The following is a 24,068-nucleotide window of genomic DNA, read 5'->3' as shown; positions in this document are numbered from 1 at the left end:
CGCAATTTGTGAAAAAGTGGAATAACTTTAATTATCTTATCATAGTGATAAAAAAAAAATTGTTTGCAACTTTAAGAACAGATCTGTTCTTCGCAATGGTAAGACACCTCCCACATAAGCTCTTGGTTTAATCAGGTAATCAAGTAGGTCACCATAGTAGATTAATTCCCTACAGTATGGAAACAGGTCCTTTGGCCCAACAAGTCCAACGACTCTCCGAAGAGTAACCCACCCAGACTCAGTCCCCTACCCTATATTTACCCCCAACTAATGCACCTAACACTATGGGCAACTTAGCATGGCGAATTCACCTGGCCTGCACATCTTTAGACTGTGGGAGGAAACCGGAGCACCCTGAGGAAACCCACACAGACGCAGAGAGAACATGCAAACTCCACACAGTCACCAGAGGCTGGAATTGAACCTGGGACCCTGGTGCTCCAAGGCAGCACTGCTAATCACTGAGCCACCATGCAGCCCTATTGCCAGAGTGTCACTTCCAGGACTTCTCTGCAGCAGTTTATACATTGGATCTGTTTGTTTGGTGATGGCATTTTTTGGTAGAAAACCAGCTTTTCAAAAACTCTTGCATGTCTCTGGTTGGCTTGGCCTGGAATGGTTACTTTGACAGTTGAATTGATGGCCATCTTGGTCTATGTGTACACCACCACCTCATTAACAGTATACTCACCAGCATAAAGTTTACCAGGGACCAACAGAACAACCACCAACTCCATTCCGAGATGTCATGATAAAACGGGTGACCAACAGGCACTTACAACCAAAGTATACAGGAAACCCACCTATACGGACCAGATCCTCAACTTCAATAGCAACTACCCCAATGCACAAATGGGGCTGTGTCAGGACACTATTCAAGAGAGGCTTGACATACTAACACACCAGAACTGCTCAAGAAAAAGAAAGGACACTCTCAATGCCTTTGCTAACAACAGACACCCCAATTTCGTCCAATGATGCCTGTTCAAAAAGAAAATGCCAAGACAACAGTACCTACCAACACACTGGCCACCTTACCCTATGTGAGGGGCATATTAGAACTACCAGGCTGTTACAACTATGAGGTTGTATGGTAGTACACCAACAAACAGCCACACTATGCCAACTACTTACCTGAACAAAGAACCCCAGATCCACAACAGGGTATATAAAATGTGATCAATGTGGTATATAAAATCCCTCACAACAACCGCAACAAGGACTGCATTGGACAAACAGGAAGGAAACTAGCCATCGGACCTCATGAACATCAACTGGCAACTAATCAACATGATCCACTCTCCCTCATCTCTATACACACAGATCAAGCGGGCCATCAATTCTATTATGACAAAGTTAGCATTCTAGGACAAGCCAACCAGAGACATGCAAAAGAGTTCTTGGAAGCCTGGTTTTCTACCAAAAAAGGCCATCAACAAACAAAGAGATAGACCCAGTATTCAAAGTGCTGCAGAAGAAACCTGGAGGCACTCACCACATAAAACCCAAGCGGGACAGAACAACAGCACTTTACGAAAGTCACAATGATGATGTTACCCAGTATGGTAACAAAACATCAGCACAGTGACCCAGCAGCTTGGAGAGCTAACCAACTACCACATTCACAACCCGAGCTACAGATCTTCACGAAAACTTTAAAACTCAAAATTTTGGAATGAATCTACATTTTTGATATTTTAGCATCTTGAAAATTAGTGTAAGAGTGCTGTTCCTCAGATCTGTTGCACAGTAGAGACAGTTTGAAATGTGAACCATACAGTGAAATTTAAACCTCCTCTCATCTGCTATCTCACAGATGCTTTTCTAAAAAAAATTATTCTTGAGATGAACTTGGGATGTTCTTGAGGGCAATCTGGAAAATCGGTGTGGAGTGGGTGACATCCGAGTGGCATTACCCAGACAATGTGTTCTGGGGACTAGGTACGAATTCTATCATATCAGATGGTGAAATTTAAGTTCAATAAAAATCTGCAATTAAGAATCTAATGACAACCATAAAACTGTTGCAGGCTGTTGGGGAAAATTCCTCTAGTAAAAGGAAACTGCCATTCTTACCTGCTGTTGTCTACACATGATTCCAGACTCACAGCAATGTGGTTGACTTAACGGTAATTAGGGATAGGCAAACTGATGAACAAATAAGCAAAACGTAATACACAAAACACTTGCTAACTTTCCTTCACAGCGTGCAGCCAATTAGTTGGAGCATCTAATACCTTTAAAGATCCAGGAAGTTATAGAGAGTCATAGAGATGTCCAGCACAGAAACAGACCCTTCGGTCCAACTAGTCCTTGCCGACCAGATATCCTAACCCAATCTAGTCGCACCTGCCAGCACCTGGCCCATATCCTTCCAAACCCTTCCTATTCATAATTCAAATCCCATCCAGATGCCTTTTAAATGTTGCAAATCTACCAGCCTCCACTGCTTCCTGTGGTAGCTCATTCCATACATGAACCACCCTCTGTATGAAAAGGTTGCCACTTAGGTCTCTTTTATATCTCTCCCCTCTCACCCCAAACCTACACCCTCTAGCTCTGGACTCTTCTTTCCCCCCCCAACCACCCCTGGGAAAATGGGCTATTTATCCTATCCATGCCCCTCATGATGTTATAAACCGCTATAAGGTCACCTCTCAGGGAAAACAGCCCCAACCTATTCAACTTCTCCCTATAGCTCAAACCCTCCAACCTTGGCAACATTCTTGTAAATCTTTTCTGAACCCTTTCAAGTTTCACAATATCTTTCCTATAGAAAGGAGACCAGAATCACACGCAATATTCCAACAGTGGCCTAACCATTGTCCTGTACAGCCGCACATGACCCCTGTATGCAATGCTCTGACCAATAAAAAGAAAGCACACCAAACGCCTTCTTCACTATTGTATCTACCTGTGAGTCTATTTTCAAGGAGCTATGAACATACACCACAAGGTCTTTTTGTTCAGCAACACTCCCTAGGAACTTACTATTAAGTTCTACTAAGATTTGCTTTCCCAAAATGCAATACCTCTCATTTATCTAAATTAAAATCCATCTGCCACTCCTCAGCCCATTGGCCCATCTGATCAAGGTCTCGTGGTAATTTGAGATAACCTTCTTCGCTGTCCACCACACCTCCAATTTTGGTGTCATCTGTACCTGTTACTAACTGTACCTCTTATGCTCGCATCCAAATCATTTCTACAAATTAAGAAAAGTAGTGGACCCAGCACCGATCCTTGTGGCACTCCACTGGTCACAAGCCTCCAGTCTGAAAAACAACCCTCCACCACCACCCTGTCTTCTACCTAAGAGCCAGTCTGTATCCAAATGGCTAGTTCTCCCTGTATTCCATGAGATCTAACCTTGCTAACCAGTCTCCCATGGGGAACCTTGTTGAACGTCTTACTGAAGTCCATATAGATCACATCCACCATCCTGCCCTCATCGATCCTCTTTGTTACATCTTGAAAAAACTCAATCAAGTTCGGGAGACATGATTTCCCACGCACAAAGCCAGGCTGACTATCCCTAATCAGACCTTGCGTTTCCAAAGGCATGTACATCCAGTTCCTCAGGATTCCCTCCAACAACTTGCCCACCACCAACATCAGGCTCACTGGTCACCCTGGCTTGTCCTTACCACCTTTCTTAAGTAGAGATACCAGGTTAGCCAACCTCCAGTCTTCCGGCACCTCACCTAAGGCAATCAATGATACAAATAGCGAAGTAAGAGGGCCAGCAATCACTTCCCTAGCTTCCCATAGAGTTCTAGGGTTCACCAGATCAGGTCTGGGGATTTATCCACCTTTATGTGTGTCAAGACATCCAGCACTTCCTCCTCTGTAACATGGACATTTTTCAAGATGTCATCATCTATTTCCCTACATTCAATATCTTCCATGTCCTTCTCCACAGTAAACACTGATGCAAAATACTTGTTTATTATCTCCTCCATCTCCTACAGCTTTACACATAGGCTGCCTTGCGACACCTCCCTCCGCTTCCTGGACCTCTCCATCTCCATTAATGACAACAGACTTGACACTGACATTTTTTTTTTACAAACCCACAGACTCCCACAGCTACCTGGACTACACCTCTTCTCACCCTACCTCTTGCAAAAATGGCATCCCATATTCCCAATTCCTCCGCCTCCGCCGTATCTGCTCCCAGGAGGACCAGTTCCACCACAGAACACACCAGATGGCCTCCTTCTTTAGAGACTGCAATTTCCCTTCCCACGTGGTTAAAGATGCCCGCCAACGCATCTTGTCCACATCCCGCACCTCCGACCTCAGACCCCACCCCTCCAACCGTAACAAGGACAGAACACCCCTGGTGCTCACATTCACATTCCACCCTACCAACCTTCGCATAAACCAAATCATCCGCCACCTCCAAAAAGACCCCACCACCAGGGATATATTTCCCTCCTCACTCCTTTCCGCCTTCCGCAAAGGCCGTTCCCTCCGTGACTTCCTGGTCATGTCCACGCCCCCCTACAACCCACCCTCCCATCCTGGCACCTTCCACTGCCACCACAGGAATTGCAAAACCTGCACCCACACCTCCTCCCTCACCTCCATCCAAGGCCCTAAAGGAGCCTTCCACATCCAAAGTTTTACCTGCACATCCACCAATATCATTTATTGTATCCGTTGCTCCCGATGCGGTCTCCTCTACATTGGGGAGTCTGGACACCTCCTAGCAGAGTGCTTTAGGGAACATCTCTGGGACACCCGCACCAATCAACCACACCGCCCTGTGGCCCAACATTTCAACTCCCCCTCCCACTCTGCAGAGGACATGAAGGCCCTGGCCTCCTTCACCGCCGCTCCCTCACCACTAGACGCCTGGAGGAAGAATGCCTCATCTTCCGCCTCGGAACACTTCAACCACAGGGCATCAATGTGGACTTCAATAGTTTCCTCGTTGCCCCTTCCCCCACCTCACCCTAGTTTCAAACTTTCAGCTCAGCACTGTCCCCATGACTTGTCCTACCTGCCTATCTTCTTTTCCACCTATCCACTCCACCCTCCTCCCTGACCTAACACCTTCATCCCATCCCCCACTCACCTATTGTACTCTATGCTACTTTCTCCCCACCCCCACCCTCCTCTAGCGTATCTCTCCACCCTTCAGGCTCTCTGCCTTTATTCCTGATGAAGGGCTTTTGCCCAATACGGCGATTTTACTGCTCCTCAGATGCTGCCTGAACTGCTGTACTCTTCCAGCACCACTAATCCAGAATCTGATTTCCAGCATCTGCAGTCATTGTTTTTACCTCAGCCTTGAAGGGCCCTATTCTCTCCCTAGTTACCCTTTTGTCCTTAATGTATTTGTATACCCCTTTGGATTCTCCTTAATTATATTTGCCAAAGCATCTCATGTCCCCTTTTTGCCCTCCTGATTTCCCTCAAGTATATTCCGACTGCCTTTATACTCTAAGGATTCACTTGATCTATCCTGTCTATTTCTGACATATGCTTCCTTTTTTTTAAACCAAACCCTCAATTTCTCTAGTCATACAACATTCCCTATACCTACCAGCTTTTCCTTTCACCCTAACAGGAATACACTGTCTCTGGACTCTCGTTATCTCATTTCTCAAGACTTCCCTTTCCAGCCTCCTTTTACCTGCAAACATCTGCCCCCAATCAGCTTTTGAAAGTTCTTGCCTAATACTGTCAAAATTAGCCTTTCTGCAATTTAGAACTTCAACTTTTAGATCTCATCTATCCTTTTCCATCACTATACAATTATTGTCGCTGACCCCAAAGTGCTCCCCCACTGACACCCCAGTCACCTGCCCTGCCTTATTTCCCAAGAGGAGGTCAAGTTTTGCACCTTTTCTAGTAGGTACATCCACATACTGAATCAGAAAATTGTCTTGTACACACTTAAAACCCTTAACACAGTGGCAGCCCCAGTCTATGGTTCGAAAGGTAAAATCCCCTACCATAACTACCCTATTATTCTTACAGATAACAGATCTCCTTACAAATTTGTTTCTCAATTTACTGCTGACTATTAGGGGGTCTACGAGACAAGGTAAAAACAATGACTGCAGATGCTGAAAACCAAATACTGGATTAGTGGTGCTGGAAGAGCACAGCAGTTCAGGCAGCATCCAACGAGCAGTGAAATCGACATTTCGGGCAAAAGCCCTTCATCAGGAATAAAGGCAGTGAGCCTGAAGCATGGAGAGATAAGCTAGAGGAGGGTGGGGGTGGGGAGAGAGTATGCTATTCTCTCCCCACCCCCACCCTCCTCTAGCTTATCTCTCCATGCTTCAGGCTCACTGCCTTTATTCCTGATGAAGGGCTTTTGCCCAAAACGTCGATTTCACTGCTCGTTGGATGCTGCCTGAACTGCTGTGGTCTACGAGACAATCCCATTAAGGTAATCATCCCTTTCTTATTTCTCAGTTCTACCAAAATAACTTGCCTGGATATATTTCTGGGAATATCCTCCCTCAGTACAGTAGTAATGCTATCTCTTACCAAAAACACCACTCCCTTTCCTCTCTTGCCTCCCCTTCTGTCCTTCCTGTAGCATTTGTATCCTGGAACATTCAGTTTCCAGTCCTGTACGTCCTGAGCCATGTTTCTATAATTGCTTTGATATCCCAGTCCCATGTTCCTAACCATGCCGAGTTCTCTGCCTTCCCTGTTAGGCCTCTTGCATTGAAATAACTGCTTTAATTTATCAGTCCTACCTGGTTCTCTGCTTTGTCCCTGCCTGCCCTGACTGTTTGACTTGCTTCTTTTCTCAACTGGACTTTCTCAGATTGATCTCTTTCCTCACTATCTCCCTGGATTCCCCCCCCCAGTAACTATTAAATAACTCTACAGCCTGAGTGCATTTGAGTGCACTCAAGTGCATCCAATATCTTTTAAATCCCTGGATTAGATATAAAAAAGCTTGGTGCATGGTGCATGACTCTTCACTCACTCACAGCTTACCAACCCCTTTTCTGCAACAAACAACCTCAAAGCTAACACTGATCACAGAACAGCCAGTCAATTTGCTCCAGTTATTCTTCCCAAGGTGCAAACTTAGATGTATTTTTTTTTGCCTAAACCAATGGGACATGGGCAGTGGAGGTACTGTGGACAGCGAAGAAGGTTATCTGAAAGAGTACAGTGGGATCTTGTAGTAGATGTCTGTGGTTAGTCGGTCACCAGAGTGTAATGGAGAGGTCCAGGAAAACGACTGTAATGGCACCGCCTCATGCTCCCACAAGGAGGTTGAACAGTTCATCAACTTTACCAATCTTTCCACCCCGATCTCAAATTCACCTGGACCGTCTCAGACACCTCCCTCCCCTCTCTGGATCTTTCCATCACTGTCTCCGGTGGCTGACTAACCATAAACATCTACTACAAGCTCACCTCCTCCCACACTCCCTCCTGTAAAAACACCATCCCTTATTCTCAATTCCTCCACCGCATCTTTTCCAGATGACCAATTCCTCCTCAAATTCCTAGATGGCCTCCTTCTTCCATGATCGTAACTTCCCTTCCCATGTGCTTGACAATGCCCACCTGCGCATCTCCTCCACTTCACACCACTGCCCATGAATTCCAGCCCTCCCAATGCAACAAGGACAGAATCCCCCCGGTTGTCACCTTCCACCCCACCAACCTCCACATACATCGCATCATCCTCCACTACTTCAACCACCTCCAAATGGACCCCACCAAAGATATATTTCCCTCCTTAACCCTACCAGTATTCCAGAGAGACTATTCCCTCCACAACTCCCTCGTAAGGTTCCCCCCCCCCCCCCCCACCAGCTCACACCCCACTCCTGGCACCTTTTCCTGCCACTGCAGAAAGTACAAAACCTGTGGCCACGCCACTCCCCTCACCTCCATCCAAGGCCCCAAGGGATCCTTCCACATCCATCAGAAATTCACCTGTACCTCTACCAATGTCATCTACCGCATCCATTGCACCCGACGTGGTCTCCTGTACATTGGGGAGACAGGACATCTTCGAGCAGATCGTTTCAGAGAACATCTCGGGACACCTGCACCCATCAACCCCACTGCCTCGTAGTGGAATACTTCAACTCTCCCTCCATCAAGGACACGCAGGTCCTAGGTCTCCTCCAGAGCTAAACCTTTACCATGCGACGCCTGGAAGAAGAACGCCTCATATTCCGCCTTGGGACCCTGCAACCACATTGGATATCCGTGGATTTCAACAGCTTCCTCATTTCCCCTCCCCCCACATTATCCTAGCCCCAAGCCTCCAACACGGCACCACCCTCCAGACCTGTCCATCACTCCCCCCTCTGACCTATCACATTCCCCCTCACCTTCATCCATCTATCACTTTCTTAGCTATCAACCCCACCCCCCCCTACCATTTATCTCTCAGCGTCAAACCGCTAGCCTCATTCCCGCTCCTTGGATGCTGCCTGACCTGCTGTGCTTTCCTAGCAACACACTCTCGACTCTGATCTCAAGGATCTGCAGTCTTCATTTTCTCATACCAAAATTTGGTGGTACAGTGGACAGTGAAGGAGGTTATCTAAGATTACAAAGAGATTACGATAAATTGGGTCAATGGACTGACAAGTGGCAGATGGAATTTAATTTGGATAAATGTTAAAAACAAAGACAGAACTTATACAATTAATGCCGGGTAATGCTGTTGAACAGTGGTTCAGGTACTTAATTCCCGGAAATTTGCAGAGGTAGACAGTGTGGTTAAGAAGGCATTTTGCACACTTGCCTTCATTGCTCAGACCTTTGAAAGTAGGAGTTGGGACATCATGTTGAGGTTGTACAGTACGTTGGTGAGGCCTTCTCTGGAGTACACGTCCAGTTCTGCTTACCATGCCATAGGAAGGATATTATTAAATTGGATAGGGTTCAGAAAGACTTACCAGAATGTTGCCAGGAACAGAGGATGAGTTATAAAAATAGGCCGTGCAAACTGGGTCTTCTTTCACTGGAGCATTGAGGAGTGACCTCAGAGTTTATAAAATCATGAGGGATAAATGAGGTGAATAGATATGGTCTTTTCCCTAAGGTGGGGGAGTTCAAAACTAGGGCATATTTTAAGGAGATAGGAGAAAGTTTAAAAAGGACCTGAGGGGCAACTTTTTTGTTAAAAAAACACATAGGCTGGTTTGTGTGTGGAATGAGCTGCCAGAGGAAATGGTGGATGTAGGTACAGTTACAATATTTAAAATACATTTGGACAATTACATGAATGGGAAAGATTTAGAGGAATATCGGCTAAATGCAGGCATGTGGAACTAGCTCACATAGACTAGTTGGATCAAAGGGTCTGTTTCCATGCTGTACGACTCTAAGAAAGATTCATGCACAGCTTCTTCCCCTGCTGTTATCAGACTTATGAATGGACCTCTTATATTAGAGCTAATCTACCTGTGCACATTCTGGGTAGCTGTAACATTATATTCTGCATTCTGATCTATTACTCTGATGTATTTGTCTAGACAGCACACAAAACAATACTTTTCACTGTATCTCAGTACATGTGACAATAATAAATCAAATCTAATCAAAAAGGTCTAGATAGAATTCAAAGGAGATTTATTAGTGAGATACCAAGCATGAATGGTTTTATACAAATGAATAGAGATTGGAGCAAGTAAGACAAATTGAGGTGTTCAAAATTATGAACAATTTTGAACACCTCAATTTGTCTTACTTGCTCCAATGTACATGAACAATTTTGAACATGTAAAGGATATTCTGTTTCCACTAGTTGGTATATCAGTATATAACACAATTTCAAGATTGTCAGTAAGAGAGCTAGGAATGAGATGAGGAGAAACTTGTTTACTTTGTCAGGATTTGGAATGCGCTGCCTGGGAGATTGGTGGAGGCGAATTTCACCGGACATTTCAAAAGAGAGCTGGATATATATTTTAAAGTGATGGAGCTAGAGAGCTATGGAGTTAGGGCTGGAGTGTGGGAATAGTTGGGGAGTCCTTTTGGGAGCCTGTCATGGGTCAAATGACGTAACAGGATACAAAACAAAGCAGAACAGAATAGCAGACACAAATACATCATTTCATGATGCACACAATGCATTTTACACTCATTCCTAACAGAAGGTCAGTGAAATATCAACAGCCTCGGATGCACCTATTCCCTCAGTCACCGCTGGAGGCAACAGATCGCCCTTTTGAGAATGAACCCATGAAAGGAGGTTGGCCCAGATGGAGTCCCCAGCCATGCACTCAGATCCTACATGTACCAGCTGGCAGGAATATTTGCTGATATCTTTAACCTCTTGAAGTTTAAAAAAAAAAGGACAGTGGTAGAAGGCTGCTTTTCAGAATGGAGGCCAGTGACCAGCGGTGTGCTGCAAGGATCGATGCGAGGTCCATTGCATGTGAATATCAGAGGAATGGTTAGTAAGTTTGCAGATGACACTAAAATTGGAGGTGCTGTGGACAGTGAATAAGGTTACCTCAGAGTACAATGGGACTTCGATCAGATGGGCCAAAGACTGGCAGAACAAGTTTAATTTAGATAAGTGAAGTGTTGCAATTTGGTAAGGAAAAACAGAGCAGGACCCATACACTTAAAGATAGGGCCCTGTGGAATGTTGCCAAAGAGACTTTGGGGTGTAGGTTCATAATTCCTTGAAAGTTGAGTAGCAGGCAGATAGGTTAGTGAAGGAGGCATTTGATATGTCTGCCTTCATTGGTCAGTGCATGGAGTATAGGCGTTGGGAGGTCATGTTGCTGCTACATAGGACATTGGAATACTACCTTCAATTCTGGTCTCCTTGCAATAGGAATGACGTTATGAAACTTAAAAGGGTTCAGAAAAGATTTACTAGGATGTTGCCAGGGTTGGAGGGTTTGAGTTTTAAGGAGAGGCTGAATAGACTGGGGCTATTTTCCTTGGAACATCAGAGACTGAGAAGTGACCTTATAGTTCTTAAAATCACAAAGGGCTGGTATAGAGTGAATAGCCAAGGTCTTTTTCCAGGGTAGAAAAGAGTCCAAAACGAGAGGTCAGAGGTTTAAGGTGAGAGGGGAAAGATGTAAAAGCAACCAAAAGAGCAACTTCTTCACAGTGGTGTGTGAATGGAATGAGCTGCAGAGGTGGTGGTGAAAGCTGATACCCATCCAATTGGATTTGATTAGGAAGGGTTGAAAGGGACGTGGGCCAAGTGCTAGCAAATAAAACGAGATAAATTTAAAATATCTGGTTGACTTGGACAAGTTGGACTAAAGGGTCTATTTCCATGCTGTACAATTGAATCCTTACTACAATCTGGAATCCCCACCTGCTTCAAGAAGACCGCCATCATCCTGGTGCCAAACAAAACTCATACAGCGTGCCACAATTGTTTCTGTGCAGTTGCTCTGGCCTCCATAATGAAGAAGCATTAAGAGGTTAGTCATGGCTCACATCAACTCTAGCCTCCCAGCCTGCCTTGATTCCATGCAATTCGCCTACTGTCACAACATATCCACAGCAGAAGCCATCTCCCAGGCCCTATACCATCCCTGCAACATCTGGATAAGGATAACTACGTCAGACTTCTACTTATTGACTGCAGCTCCACCTTAAAGATAACAATCTCTCCCTCAACAAAAAGCAAAAGTTGGTCATTAACTTCAAGAAACAAAGTAGAGGGCAGGCCCCTCCCCACATCAATGGTGTTGAGGTGGAGGTGGTTGAGAGCATCAGGTGCCTAGGGGGTGATGATTACCAATCAGTCCTGGTCCACTCATATGATGCTACAGTGAAGAAAGTACAACAATCCCTCTACTTCCTCAGGAGCCTAAGGAAATTCGGTGTACATAAAGATTCTTACCAATTTTTACAGACGCACAACAGAAAGCATTCTATCAGCACCATAAGAAACTAGAGTGTGTTGTGGATACAGCCCATCACACAAGCCAACCTTCCACCTACTGACTCCATCTATACTTCTTACTGCCTCAGGAAGGCAGCCAAGATAATCAAAGATGCCTCCCACCCCAGTTATATCTTCCAACTTCATCGGTCAAGCAGAAGATATAAAAGCTTAAATACGTACCAACAGATTAAACAGCAGCTTCTTCCCTGCTATTATTAGACTTCTGAATGGACTATTCAAATTTTTAATTTATTGTTGATCTTGTTCTTTGTACACCTTCTCTGCAGCTGTAATAGTGTATTCTTTGCTCCAATCTATGACCTTAATGCACTATTGTATGATCTGCCTGTACTGTACCTAGCTACATGTATATGACAATATAAATTAAATCAAATGCCATCAGGCTGAATAACTCCCACTGTCCACCTGCGGTTCTACAGCAAAAGACCTGTACATACTCTTAAAGGTCAGAGTCTCTATTTATGTAATTAAACAATATTAATCCACAAATGAGGAAAGATATAATATGAAATGAAAACAAAAGACTTAGATAAATGCAAAGAATAGTGAAATCAGACTAACTGGAAAGGATATAAAGAAAATTGTAATATTACAGAAAGACAACAAAAGAGAGAGAGAGAGAGAGAGAGAGAGAGAGAGGGAAAAAAAAAAAGAGGCTGATCAGGTTTGGGAGTTTTGACAAACTGTTGAAATTCAAGGACAATCTACAATGAGCTCAGCGATTAAAGGATTTGACTGGATTGTGATTAACCTTATAAACCTTAGTTAGATCCAAGCTATTCAGGGACATTATCAGGAAAAAAAATTCTTTGCACAAAAGACATGGAAAGCTGGAGCTCAAAATGCCATCAAGGTTCGGTAATTGAAATTCTCAGAATGGAAAAACAAACATATGAAAGAATTTGAAACAAAGGTAGTGATTTCATCTAATAACAGAACAGGCTAGAGATGCTAAATGAACTACTCTTGCACCTTTATTCCAAGATTGACAGAACACATCTGAAAGTACTGTACACATTTTTTGACCCCTTATCTAGAGAGAGATATACTAGCATTGGGACAATCCTGAGAAAGATACCAGTCATGTTTTCTGAGGGGAAGTTGAATACTCATTGGAATATAGAAGAATGAGAAGTAACCTTATTGAAACATACAAGATTCTTAGCAGACTTGAAATGGTAGATATGGAAGGGTTGTTTCCACTTGTGGGATAGTCCAGGATCAAACAGCATAATCTCAGAATAAGGGTCGCACATTTAAAGACACGTGAAGGAATTTCTTCCCTCAGAGAGTCATGAATCTATGGAACTCTTTACAGCAGAGGTCTGCTGAGGCTAGGTAATTAAATGTATTCAAGACACAGATTATCCAAGGAGCAGGAGAATCGACGTTTCTGGCATGAGCCCTTCTTCAGGCATAAGCCCTTTTCCTGCTCCTTGGATGCTGCCTGACCTGCTGCACTTTTCCAGCAACACATATTCAGCTCTGATCTCCAGCATCTGCAGTCCTCACTTTCTCCACATCTCAAGAAGAAATACTTTTTAAAAAACGAGTGCAATGAATGCAGATTGAATCACAGCATTTTGACAAGTAGTCTCAGTCAGTTCATTGCAAAGTATGCTACGGAGGAGCTGGTCGTCATCCAGTTGTATAATAAACGTAAATTGGGGTCTTTTATGAGCATAAAAACCCTAAAACATGTGAACTTACCTATGGGTTGACAACTGAATCTGCATTAAAGAATATTGTATAGAACAAAATGCATCTATCAATAGTACAACTTGTTCTGAGACACCACCCAAAACGCTTGCAAACCATTTTTTAAAAATCAAATTGTTTGAATATATTACGTGCATGGGATGAAACACTTTTTTTTTTGCAAGTACCGTGACTGAACGCGTCATATGAACAAACCAGCACAATAGTTTTCTTGGGGATTTCACTACACATAAAAGCAATCGCAGATTTTAACGCGGTCACCTACTTTTAACTTTTTTTCCGTGAGGCACCTTTATCGTATTCTACATCTCTGCCGCCTGACGGGAATCCGTGTGTTTTAAATGGTCAGAGTTAAAACTGACGGTACTAGATAGTGTTAATAGTCTCCCTTCTTCCCCCCTCCCCCAATTATCACTGGTTATCAGTTCCCAACCCTTTCGAATCGCTTAATACCAGGCTCGGCAACGAAACGAATAGTTTCACCAATTACTAATTAGTCTTTTTAGGGAAAGCTCGCCTAAATGACGGAGTAAAATATCCTCGTCTATCAGGTGGCCGTTCGTTACGATCTTAGCTATTTTTCGCCAGTTCTAACTTTGAAACTTTAGGAGCCTTAGTGTGTTGCAGAATTTCATTCACTAATGATTCAGTGTTATAGTAAAATTCGGTTTGAAAAAACTTATCGCCCACGAGAGCGGACATCAGCCACCTTGCCGTCTGACTGGGATGTGCACAGCAGAGAGCCGGTCTGGGTGACGGGAACCAGCGGGAGCCGGGATCGCCAGTGCCCGGGCCGCTCCACACCCAGACCAGGCGGGAGGGAGCTCGAGGTGACGGCACAGAGTAGCGCGAGCGGGTTCTCTCTCTCCGCCGCGCGAGCCCCGGCTTCAATAACCGTCCTCCCGCCCCGAGCTACAACTTCAGTAACCAAGGCCCGGGCCACAGCTTCGATCAACGAGGGCCCAGGCTCGGGCCCCGCTTCGGTAACCAGCCCCGGTTCATTAAACTCCCCAGGAATTGACATATTTCTCATTACCTTTGTAGCCATTCCGCCGCCGCCGCCTTATTTTCTGCGTGAATTTCACTTCCTCGGTTTTATTGAAGTTAACCCCGCGGAGTAGATTTTTTTTTCCGGCTCCTGTACCAGACAGGGAATATTTAATACATCACTAATACAAAAATGGCCTTTGACCTCAACAATCTCTGATTTGCACAACTTCAAAACAGGGTTTCCGCAACAGCCGAAATTAGGGGTGGGAGGGGGAGATCCTGCGCGCCTTACTAAAACTAAAACAAATTGTTATATTTTAATGTTTCTTACTTAGATACGCCTTATTAGGCTGGGCTCGTAACACAACTTGTCAGCATGACGTTTCGACGCAACTGCTGAAGTGTTTTTGAAAGCAAACGAGCCTGCAAATACTAGGGAAAACACTGTTAAGAAGGACGACGTAATAACGCAAGACAAACACATTTCCCCATTAATTACTTAATTCCAGGATACACAGTTGATCGGAGGGGAGCGGTTGATGGGTTCGGTCATGGTGGCAAGGATAGCTGGGATTGAAGAGTTGACAAGGAGTGGAGATCACTGGGGAATTGGGTGTAAGGAGTTTTCGGTGAGGGTGGGACAGGGTAGGTGTAAGGGAAGGGGAGTTGGGTCAGGGTGCTCGTCAAGACGATGAGAAATAGAGTCATAGGGAACGTGAATTAGAGAAGTCCTCCTTTAGACAATGGTGTGTTTTCTCCAAACTCCGTGAAGTCCAATTTGAGATGATTCAACACTACACTTTTTAAGAATTAAAACAAAATACTATTTATCAATGTTGCCGAGAAAATAGTTCACAATGCACACAGAGCAGAAAGAAAAGGAAGGAGGGGGGGGGAAAGAAACGTTACATTTGCAAGTTACTTTAAAATTCCAAGATGTTGGCATTAAGTCACGCTATTTAGAGACCAGTAAGTCAATGTTCAGTGAAGTTTTGCAATTGGCTGCCCCAGCAGAATGTCTTTGAGAGATATCGATACTAGAGGCTAAGCCTGTCGTTATTTTGTTATGATTTGGAGATGCCGGTGTTGGACTGGGGTGTACAAAGTTAAAAATCACACAACGCCAGGTTATAGTCCAACGCGTTTAATTGGAAGCACCAGCATTCGGAGCGCTGCTCCTTCATCAGGTGGTTGTGGAATACACGATTGTAAGATACAGAATTTATAGCAAAAGTTTACAGTGTGATCTAACTGAAATTATACATTGAAAAATACCTTGATTGTTTGTTAAATCTCTTATCTGTTAGAATGACAGATGTGTCTTGATTTATTTGGAGGTACTAGCTTTCCGATCGCCACTCCTTATGCCTGAATTATTGACTCTTTTGCTGCTCAGATGCTGCCTGACCTACTGTGTTTTTCCAGCACCACACTTTTTGATGTGATTGGTCAGCGAATAGGTGAGTAGGAAGATGGTTAGAACAGATCAAGGAGGTGGGGAGGGGCCATGGGATAAGGCTGGGGGGAGGGGGGACTTTGAAGCTGGTGAAGCAGATGCTGAAGCCATTGGACTGTAAGTGTTGTTCCTCCATTTGACCTCACTCTTGACAATTGAGAAGGCTTTAGTTCCCATTCTCTCAGCAACAAGTCCGTCCTTGGTCTCCTCCACTGTCAGTGGGGCCAAACAGAAGTTGGACAAACAACATCTTATATTTCACCTGGGAAGCTTACAGCCCAATGGCCTAAACATTCGACTTCACCAGTTTCAAAGTCCCTCCTCCCCCAGCGTTATCCCATGTCTAGCCCTACCCCTACCCCTCACCTCCGTAACCTGTCTGCTCACCTATCCGCTCCACTTATCTGCAGCTACACTGGCACCATTCCTTACCTTTTCCTCCGCTACATTGATGACTGTACTGGTGCCACCTCGTGCTCCCATGAGGAAATTGAATAGTTCATCAACTTCACTAACACATTCCAACCTGACCTTAGGTTCACCTGGACCATCTCAGACACTTCCCTCCCCTTCCTGCACCTCTCCATCAACGGTGACCGACTCAACATGGACATCTTTTACAAACCCACCAACTCCCACAGCTACCTGGACTACTCCTCCTCACCCTGCCTCCTGTAAAACGCTATCCCTTATTCCCAATTCCTGCAACCCCACCGCATCTTCTCCCAGGACGACCAATTACACTACAGGACATACCAGGTGGCCTCCTTCTTCAAAGACCATAATTTCCACTTCCATGTGGTTGATGATGCAGTCCAGCACATCTCTCCTACCTCTTGCACCTCAGCCCTCGAATCCCAGCCCTCCAACCACAACAAGGACAGAAACCCCCTTTGTCACCTTGCACCCCACCAACCTTTAGATATCATCCTCCGTCATTTCCGCCACCTACAAACAGACCCCACCAGGAGTGATATATTTCCTTTCCCACTTCATCTGCATTCCGTAAAGACCATTCCCTCTGTGACTCTCTTGTCAGGTACACACCCCCCACCAACTCGCATTCCCCTAGCACCGCAAGGATTGCAAAACCTGCACCACACCTCTCCCCTCACCTCTGTCCAAGGCCCCAATTTATCTGCACTTCCACACACATCATTTACCGTATTTGTTGCTCCTGATGTAGTCTCGTCTATATGGGCAGACAGGATGCCTACTTGTGGAACAGTTCAGAGAACATCTCCAAGACACACGTACAAAGCAACCCACTGCCCCGTGGCCGAACACTTTAAATCCACTCCCCCAAGGACATGCAGGTCCTGGGCTCCTCTATCACCAAACCCTTACCAGCTGCCTGGAGGAAGAACGCCTAATCTTCCACCTTGGGACCCTCCAACCACATGGGATCAATGTGGATTTCATCAGTTTCCTCATTCCACCCCCACCCCATTATCCCAGATTCAGCCTTCCAACTCAGCACCGCCCTCTTGACCTGACCTACTTGTCTATCTTCCTTCCAACCTATCACCTTCACCCCCACTTTCATCTACCTATTGCACTCTCAGCTACCTTCCACCCAGCTCCACCTTCGTCCCATTTATCTTTCAGCCCCCTTAGCCCACAAGTCCCATTCCTGATGAAGGGTTTATGCCTGAAAAGCAATTCTCCTGCTCCTTGGATGCTGCCTGACCAGCTGTGCATTTCCAGCACCACACTCTTAACTCTGATCTCCAGTCCTCACTTTCTCCTATCTTGTCCACCCTTCCTACTGACCAATCACAATCACCGCCTAACTGCATCCACCTATCATGATCCTGCCCTTTCACCCTTTCTACCCCAGTCCTACTCACCTCCCTCTATTTGCTTCTGGGCTGCCCTCCCCACAGCTGACAAAGAGTTTCAGCCAGAAACATTCACTTTCCTGCTTGTCGGATACTGTCTGATCTGCTGTGTTATTCCAGCTTCACATCTATTGACAGACGACAATATAATTTTGTTTAAAAAACTTTGAAAAATACCATAGCAGAGAAGTATTTGAAATTATTTAGCTCATAAATTTATATAACATATTACCATAATTAACTAAGTGGAAATAGCTGGGCAGGTGATATGCTGTAGCTATATGATGTGAGTGCTGGCAGATCCCATTTTGAACAGCAGTGACCATATTTGCAGCAAGTGTTGGTTGCTGGAGGAACTCTGGCTCAGAGCTGATGATCTTGAATCTGAGCTTCAAACACTGGGGCACATTAGAAGGGGGTGAGTTACCTGGACACTTTGTTTCAGGAGGCAATCACACCTGGTAGATTAAGTAATTCAAATTCAGTTAATGACCAGGGACAACAGGGTGTGATTGCAAGTGAAGCAGGTAGGGGAATCCTGAGTTCAGAAATGGAGGCGCCTCAGCTTTTGACCTTACCCAACAGGTATGAGATGTTTGCTCCCTGTATGGATGAGGGAAAGGGGTTTGAGGAGAATGAGCCAGCTGACCACGGCATCATGATACAGAAGGCCATTCAAGAGGGGGGAGCAAAAAGACACGTGGTAGTTATAGGGGATTCTATAATTAGAGGATAGATAGTATCCTTTGCAAGCCAGATTAGAGTCCCACATAGTGTCAGGGTGCAGGACATCTGACCAGCTTGAAAGGATATTGGAGCGGGAGGGGGAGGATCCAGTTGTTGTGGTCCACATTGGGACTAACAACATAGGCAAGGCTAGGATGGAGGACCTATTTGGGGAGTTTCGAGCACTAGGAAGAAAATTAAGGAACAGGTCTTTGAGGGTCATAATTTTCAGACTACTGCTCGAGCCACGTGCAAATTGGCTTAGTGATAAGAAAAATAGGGAAATAAACATGTGGCTAAGCGAGTGGTGTGGGAAAGAGGGGTTCCATTTCATGGGGCATTGGCAACACTTTGGAACCGGAGTTGTGGGGGGGACCTGTACCAATGAGACAGTCTCCACCTGAACTGATCTGGAACCAGTGTTCTAGCGAAAAGTGGTTACCAGAACTTTAAACTCGTGAGTCAGTGGGGAGGGAAAGCGAAAACAACAGGAAGTATGATTAGATTAGATTACTTACAGTGTGGAAACACTGAGTGTGAAGATAAAAACCAATACCAGGGTCCTGTGCTTACACAGGGAGACTACAATAGAATGAGGGAGGACTTGGCTAAAGTCAACTGGAAACAAAGATTTCATGGTGGGACAGTTGGCAAGCAGTGGAGGACTTTCAAAGCAATTTTTCAAAGTGCTCAGCAAAAGTATATTCCAGTGAAAAGGAAGGACTGTAAGAAAAGGGGCAATCTGCCATGGGTATGTAAGGAAATAAGGGAGGCTATCAAATTGAAAGAGAAGGCATATAAGGTGGCCAAAACAGCATGAAACTAGAAGATTAGGAAAACTTTAAAGGTCAACAGAAAACCAGAAAAAGAGCTATAAAGAAAAGTAAGATACGACATGAGAAAACCTAGCATAGACTATAAAGTCAGATAGCAAACGTTTTTATAAATATATAAAAAGAAAAAGAGTTGCTCAAGTAAACATTGATCCTTTAGAGGATGAGAAGGGGCATTTATTTATGGAATGTGATGAAATGGCCAAGGCATTGAACAGATATTTTCTATCGGTCTTCACAGTGGAGGACACTAATAACATGTCAGTAATTGACAAAGAGACAAAGATAGGTGAGGACCTGGAAACAATCATTATTATAGAAGAGGTAGTGTTGGGCAAGCTAATGGAGCTGAGGATAGATAAGTCTCCTGGCCTGATGGAATGCATCCCAGGGTACTAAAAGAGATGGCGGGAGAAATAACAAGTGCACTAGTGGTAATTTTCAAAAATTTGCTGGATTCTGGGGACGTCCCGGCAGATTGGAAAACAGCAAATGTGATGCCGCTGTTTAAAAAGGGAGGTAGAGAAAAGATGGGGAATTATAGACTGGTTAGCTTAATGACTGTAGTGGGGAAGATTCTTGAATCTATTATTAAGGAAGAAATAGCAGGGCATGTCTATAGAAATTGTCCCATTGGGCAGGCGCAGCATGGGCTCATGAAGGGCAGATCATCTTTTACAAATCTTGTGGAATTCTATGAAGACATTACAATCAAAGTAGACAACGGACCCAGTGGATGTGGTGCACCTAGATTACCAAAGGGCCTTTGAGAAGGTGCTGCAAAGGAGATTGATGCATAAGGTAAAAGATGCATGGCATTGCGGATAAAGTATTAGCATGGATAGATGATTGATTGACTAACAGGAAGCAAAGAGTGGGGATAAATGAGTGCTATTTTGGTTGGCAATAAATTACTAGTGTTGTGCCTCAGGGATCAGGTGTTGGGACTGCAATTATTGATAAATTATATAGATGATTTGGAGTTGGGGACCACATGGAGGGTGTTGAAGTTAGCAAATGACACTAAGTTGAGTGGCAGAGCAAAGTGTGCAAAGGACTGTGAAACTTTGCAGAGGAACATAGATACATTGAATGAATGGGCAAAGGTCTGGCAGATGGAATACAATGTTAATAAATGTGAAGTCATCCATTTGTTAATAGTAAAAAGGATTATTATTTAAATGGTAAAAAGTTGCAGCGTGCTGCTACGCAGAGGGATCTGGATGTCCTGGTACATGAATCACGGACGTTTGGTCTGCAGGCACAACAAGTACTTAGGAAGACAAGTGAAATTTTGTCCTTCATCGCTAAGGGATTCAGTTTAAAAGCAGAGAGGTTATGTTGCAGCCGTACAAAGTGCTTGTGAGGCCACACCTGGAGTGCTGTGTACAGTTTTGGTCTCCTTACTTGAGAAAGGATGTACTGGCACTGGAGGGTGTGCAGAGGAGGTTCACTAGGTTGATTCTGGAGTTGGAGGTTGGCCTATGAGGAGACACTGAGTAGACTACGATTATGTTCATTGGAACTCAGAAGAATGAGGGGAAATTTTACAGAAACATATAAAATTATGAAAGGAATAGATAAGATAGAAGTAGAGAGGATGTTTCAATTGGCAGGTGAAGCTAGGACAAATGGGCATTGCCTTAAGATTAAATTACTCACAGTGTGGAAACAGGCCCTTCAGCTCTACAAGTCCACACCGACCATCCGAAGAGCAACCCACCCAGACCTATTCCACTACATTTACCCCTTCACCTAACACTACGGGCAAATTAGCACGGCCAGTTCACCTAACCTTTGGACCGTGGGAGGAAACCGGAGCACCCGGAGGAAACCCACGCAGACACGAGGAGAATGTGCAAATTCCACACAGACAATTGCCTGAGGCGGGAATTGAACCTGGGTCTCTGGCGTTGTGAGGCAGCAGTGCTAATCACTGTGCTGCCCCACTGATTTAGAGCTGAATCGAGAAGGAATTTCTTCACCCAGAGGGTTGTTAATCTATGGAATTCCTTGCCCATTGAAGTTGTTGACACTACTTCAGTAAATGATTTTAAAGTTAATATCCTTTTTTTTGATCAATAAAAGAATTAAGGGATACAGTGAGAGTGTGGGTAAGTGGTTCTGCATACTCAAGATCAACAATGATCTTATTGAATGGCGGAGCAGGTTCAAAGAGCCAGACAGCCTACTCCTGCTCCTAGTTCGTACGTTCTTATGTTCTTAGGATCTTACTTAATGCCTTCAGGTAATCACCACACCCTCAGAATTGTGTATGATCCTTCAAATTTACTACACCATTAAATAAGATTGTGGTCTCAACCCCACCTTCCTGTCTGCTTCCTCCGACCTCAGTTTACAAGGCAAGAGAATTCCCCAGATTAACAACCATTTGAGAAAACAAATCCTTATCTGTCTTAATAGTAAGACCTCTTATTTTAAAGTTGTGTCCCCCAATTCCAATTTGTTAATTACTAAAGATAAAATAAATCAGTAATGCAACACTCATCCTCAGATTAGAAATATGTAGATGTCCAAAATGATAAACGTTAAAAGAAAACAAGTGTAAAGCAGATAGTTAAATGATGCAGTTGTTGCAGTGGAGGTTACATTAGCGTTGACATTGGTGTTGAACAGACAATGTATAAGATTAAAAACTGAAAAAAACTGCAGATGCTGTAATTCAGACACAAGAACAGAAATTGCTGGAAAAGCTCAGCAGGCCTGGCAGCATCTGTGGAGAGAAATCAGAGTTAACATTTCAGGTCGAGTGACCATTTTTCAGAACTGGTGGTAGCTAGGAAAATAAGTCAAGAGTGTGGTGTTGGAAAAGCACAGCACGTCGGGCAGCTGAATCCTGATGAAGGGATTTTGGCTGAAATGTCGATTTTACTGCTCAGATGCTGCCTGACCTGCTGTGCTTTTCCAGCACCACCCTCTCGACTCTAATCTCCAGCATCTGCAATACTCACTTTCACGTAGCAAGGAAAATGTCAGTTTTTATGCAGAAGATAGGGTCAGAGGGGAGGGACTATGGAGTAAACAATAGGTGGGGATAGAGCCAAATGAGTGGAGAGAATAGTTGGACAGGTAAAGGGATGGATAAAGATCTGGTTAGAAGGGTTGGTAAGTATTAATGGGAACTGTTAGTGGCTAACAATGCATGTAATAGTTGACTATGTGTTAACAAGGCCTGATAAGGACATGGGAGAGCTCAAGCTCTAAAGCTATTAAACACGATATTGATTCCAGAGGGCTGAAGGGTTCCCAAATGGAAAATGAGGTGCTGTTCTTCCAGCTTGCACTTTGCTGGAGCACTGCATCAAGTCTGAGACAGAGATGTTGGCAAGGGAACAAGGTAGCATGTTGAAGTGGCAGGCAATGAAGCTCAGGATCTTTTTTGTGGACAGAACATAGGAGTTCTATGAAGCAGTCACTCAGCCTGTGTTACATTTTCCTAAAATAGAGGAGACAACATTGTGAGCAATGATTGCAGTAGACTAGATTTCCTGAAGCGAAGGTAAAGCGCTGTTTCACCTGGAAAGTGTGTTTGACCCCTTGGATACTGAGGAAGGAGGGAGTAAATAGACAGGTGTTACACCTTCTGCAGATGCATGAGAAGGTACCGTGCAAGGCTGTGAGGGGTGTTAGGAGTGAAGAAAGAGTGGAGCAAGGTGTCCCAAAGGGAACAGCCCCAGCGGAAGGGTGACAAGGGAGGAGAGAGGAATATGTGTCTGTAGCATCTCGCTGAAGGTGGTAGAAATATTGGCGAATGATTCTCTGAATGTGGATGCTGGTAGGATGATACATGAGGACAAGAGGGACCCTATCACTGCTGCGGGAGGGAAGAGAGGGAGTAAGGGCCGAAGTGTGAGAGATAGGTCAAACCTGGCTGAGGGTCCTGTCAACAATGGTACTGAGGAGTCCTTGGTTGAGGGAGAAGGTGAACATTTTGGAGGCTCCCTCGTCAAAAGTTGACATCATCAGAACAGATGCGATGGAGATGGCAGAACAAAGAGATATCCTCAAAAATAGAAACAAATGTCAAGGAAGGGAAGGGAGGAGTCAGAGATGGACCCATTGAAATTGAGAGCAGATGGGAAATTGGAAGCAAAATCAATAAACTTCTTCAATTCTGGATGAGAGAGGGAAGAAGCACCAATGATATCATCGATATACAGGAGAAAGAGTTGTGGGTGGGGGCCAAAATAGGACTGGAACAAGGAATGTTCCACATACCCCGCAGAGACAGGCATAACTGGGGCCCATGTGGGTACCCATGGCCATCACTCTGACCTGAAGAAAATGACAGGAGTTAAAAAATAAAAGTTCAGGCTGAGGATGAGCTCACCCAAGAGGAGGAGGCTGTTGTGTGTGGGGACCATTCACACCTTTGTTCCAGGAATAAGCGGAGAGCCCTAAGACCATCCTGGTGGGGATGGATAAGTAAAGGGATTGCACATTGATTGTAAAGAGAAAGTGGCTGGAGCCCAGAAACTGGAAATTCTGAAACTGATGTAAAGTGTCAGAGGAATTGCGGATATAAGTGGGCAGGGACTGAACTGGTGAGAAAAGACTGAGACAAGGTAGGAAGAGATGAGTTTTTA

General features: G+C 44.5%; 1 protein-coding gene across 7 annotated transcripts in view; it reads right to left on the bottom strand.

Moving 5' to 3' along the window:
* snx9b (sorting nexin 9b) overlaps positions 1 to 15,244 on the bottom strand; it is a 149,022-nt gene extending 133,778 nt beyond the window's left edge. For 3 of the 7 annotated variants that reach the window (XM_072581072.1, XM_072581075.1, XM_072581078.1), the window contains exons 1-2: positions 14,937 to 15,078; positions 14,652 to 14,753 (exon numbers count right to left, since the gene is read on the bottom strand). In XM_072581072.1, coding sequence (XP_072437173.1) covers positions 14,652 to 14,663 — 12 coding nt within the window. In that variant the 5' untranslated portion in view covers positions 14,664 to 14,753; positions 14,937 to 15,078. Of the gene's footprint in view, positions 1 to 14,651; positions 14,876 to 14,936; positions 15,080 to 15,104 lie in introns of those variants that run through there. The other 4 variants (XM_072581077.1, XM_072581076.1, XM_072581074.1 and 1 more) reach the window with 3 other exon arrangements.
* Positions 15,245 to 24,068: the final 8,824 nt, after the last annotated feature.

The sequence above is a fragment of the Chiloscyllium punctatum genome, chromosome 11 (assembly GCF_047496795.1).
Source record: "Chiloscyllium punctatum isolate Juve2018m chromosome 11, sChiPun1.3, whole genome shotgun sequence".
NCBI classification, from domain to species: domain Eukaryota; kingdom Metazoa; phylum Chordata; class Chondrichthyes; order Orectolobiformes; family Hemiscylliidae; genus Chiloscyllium; species Chiloscyllium punctatum.
Note: the sequence above shows the minus strand (reverse complement) of the source record. Positions and strands in the feature narration are given on the sequence as shown.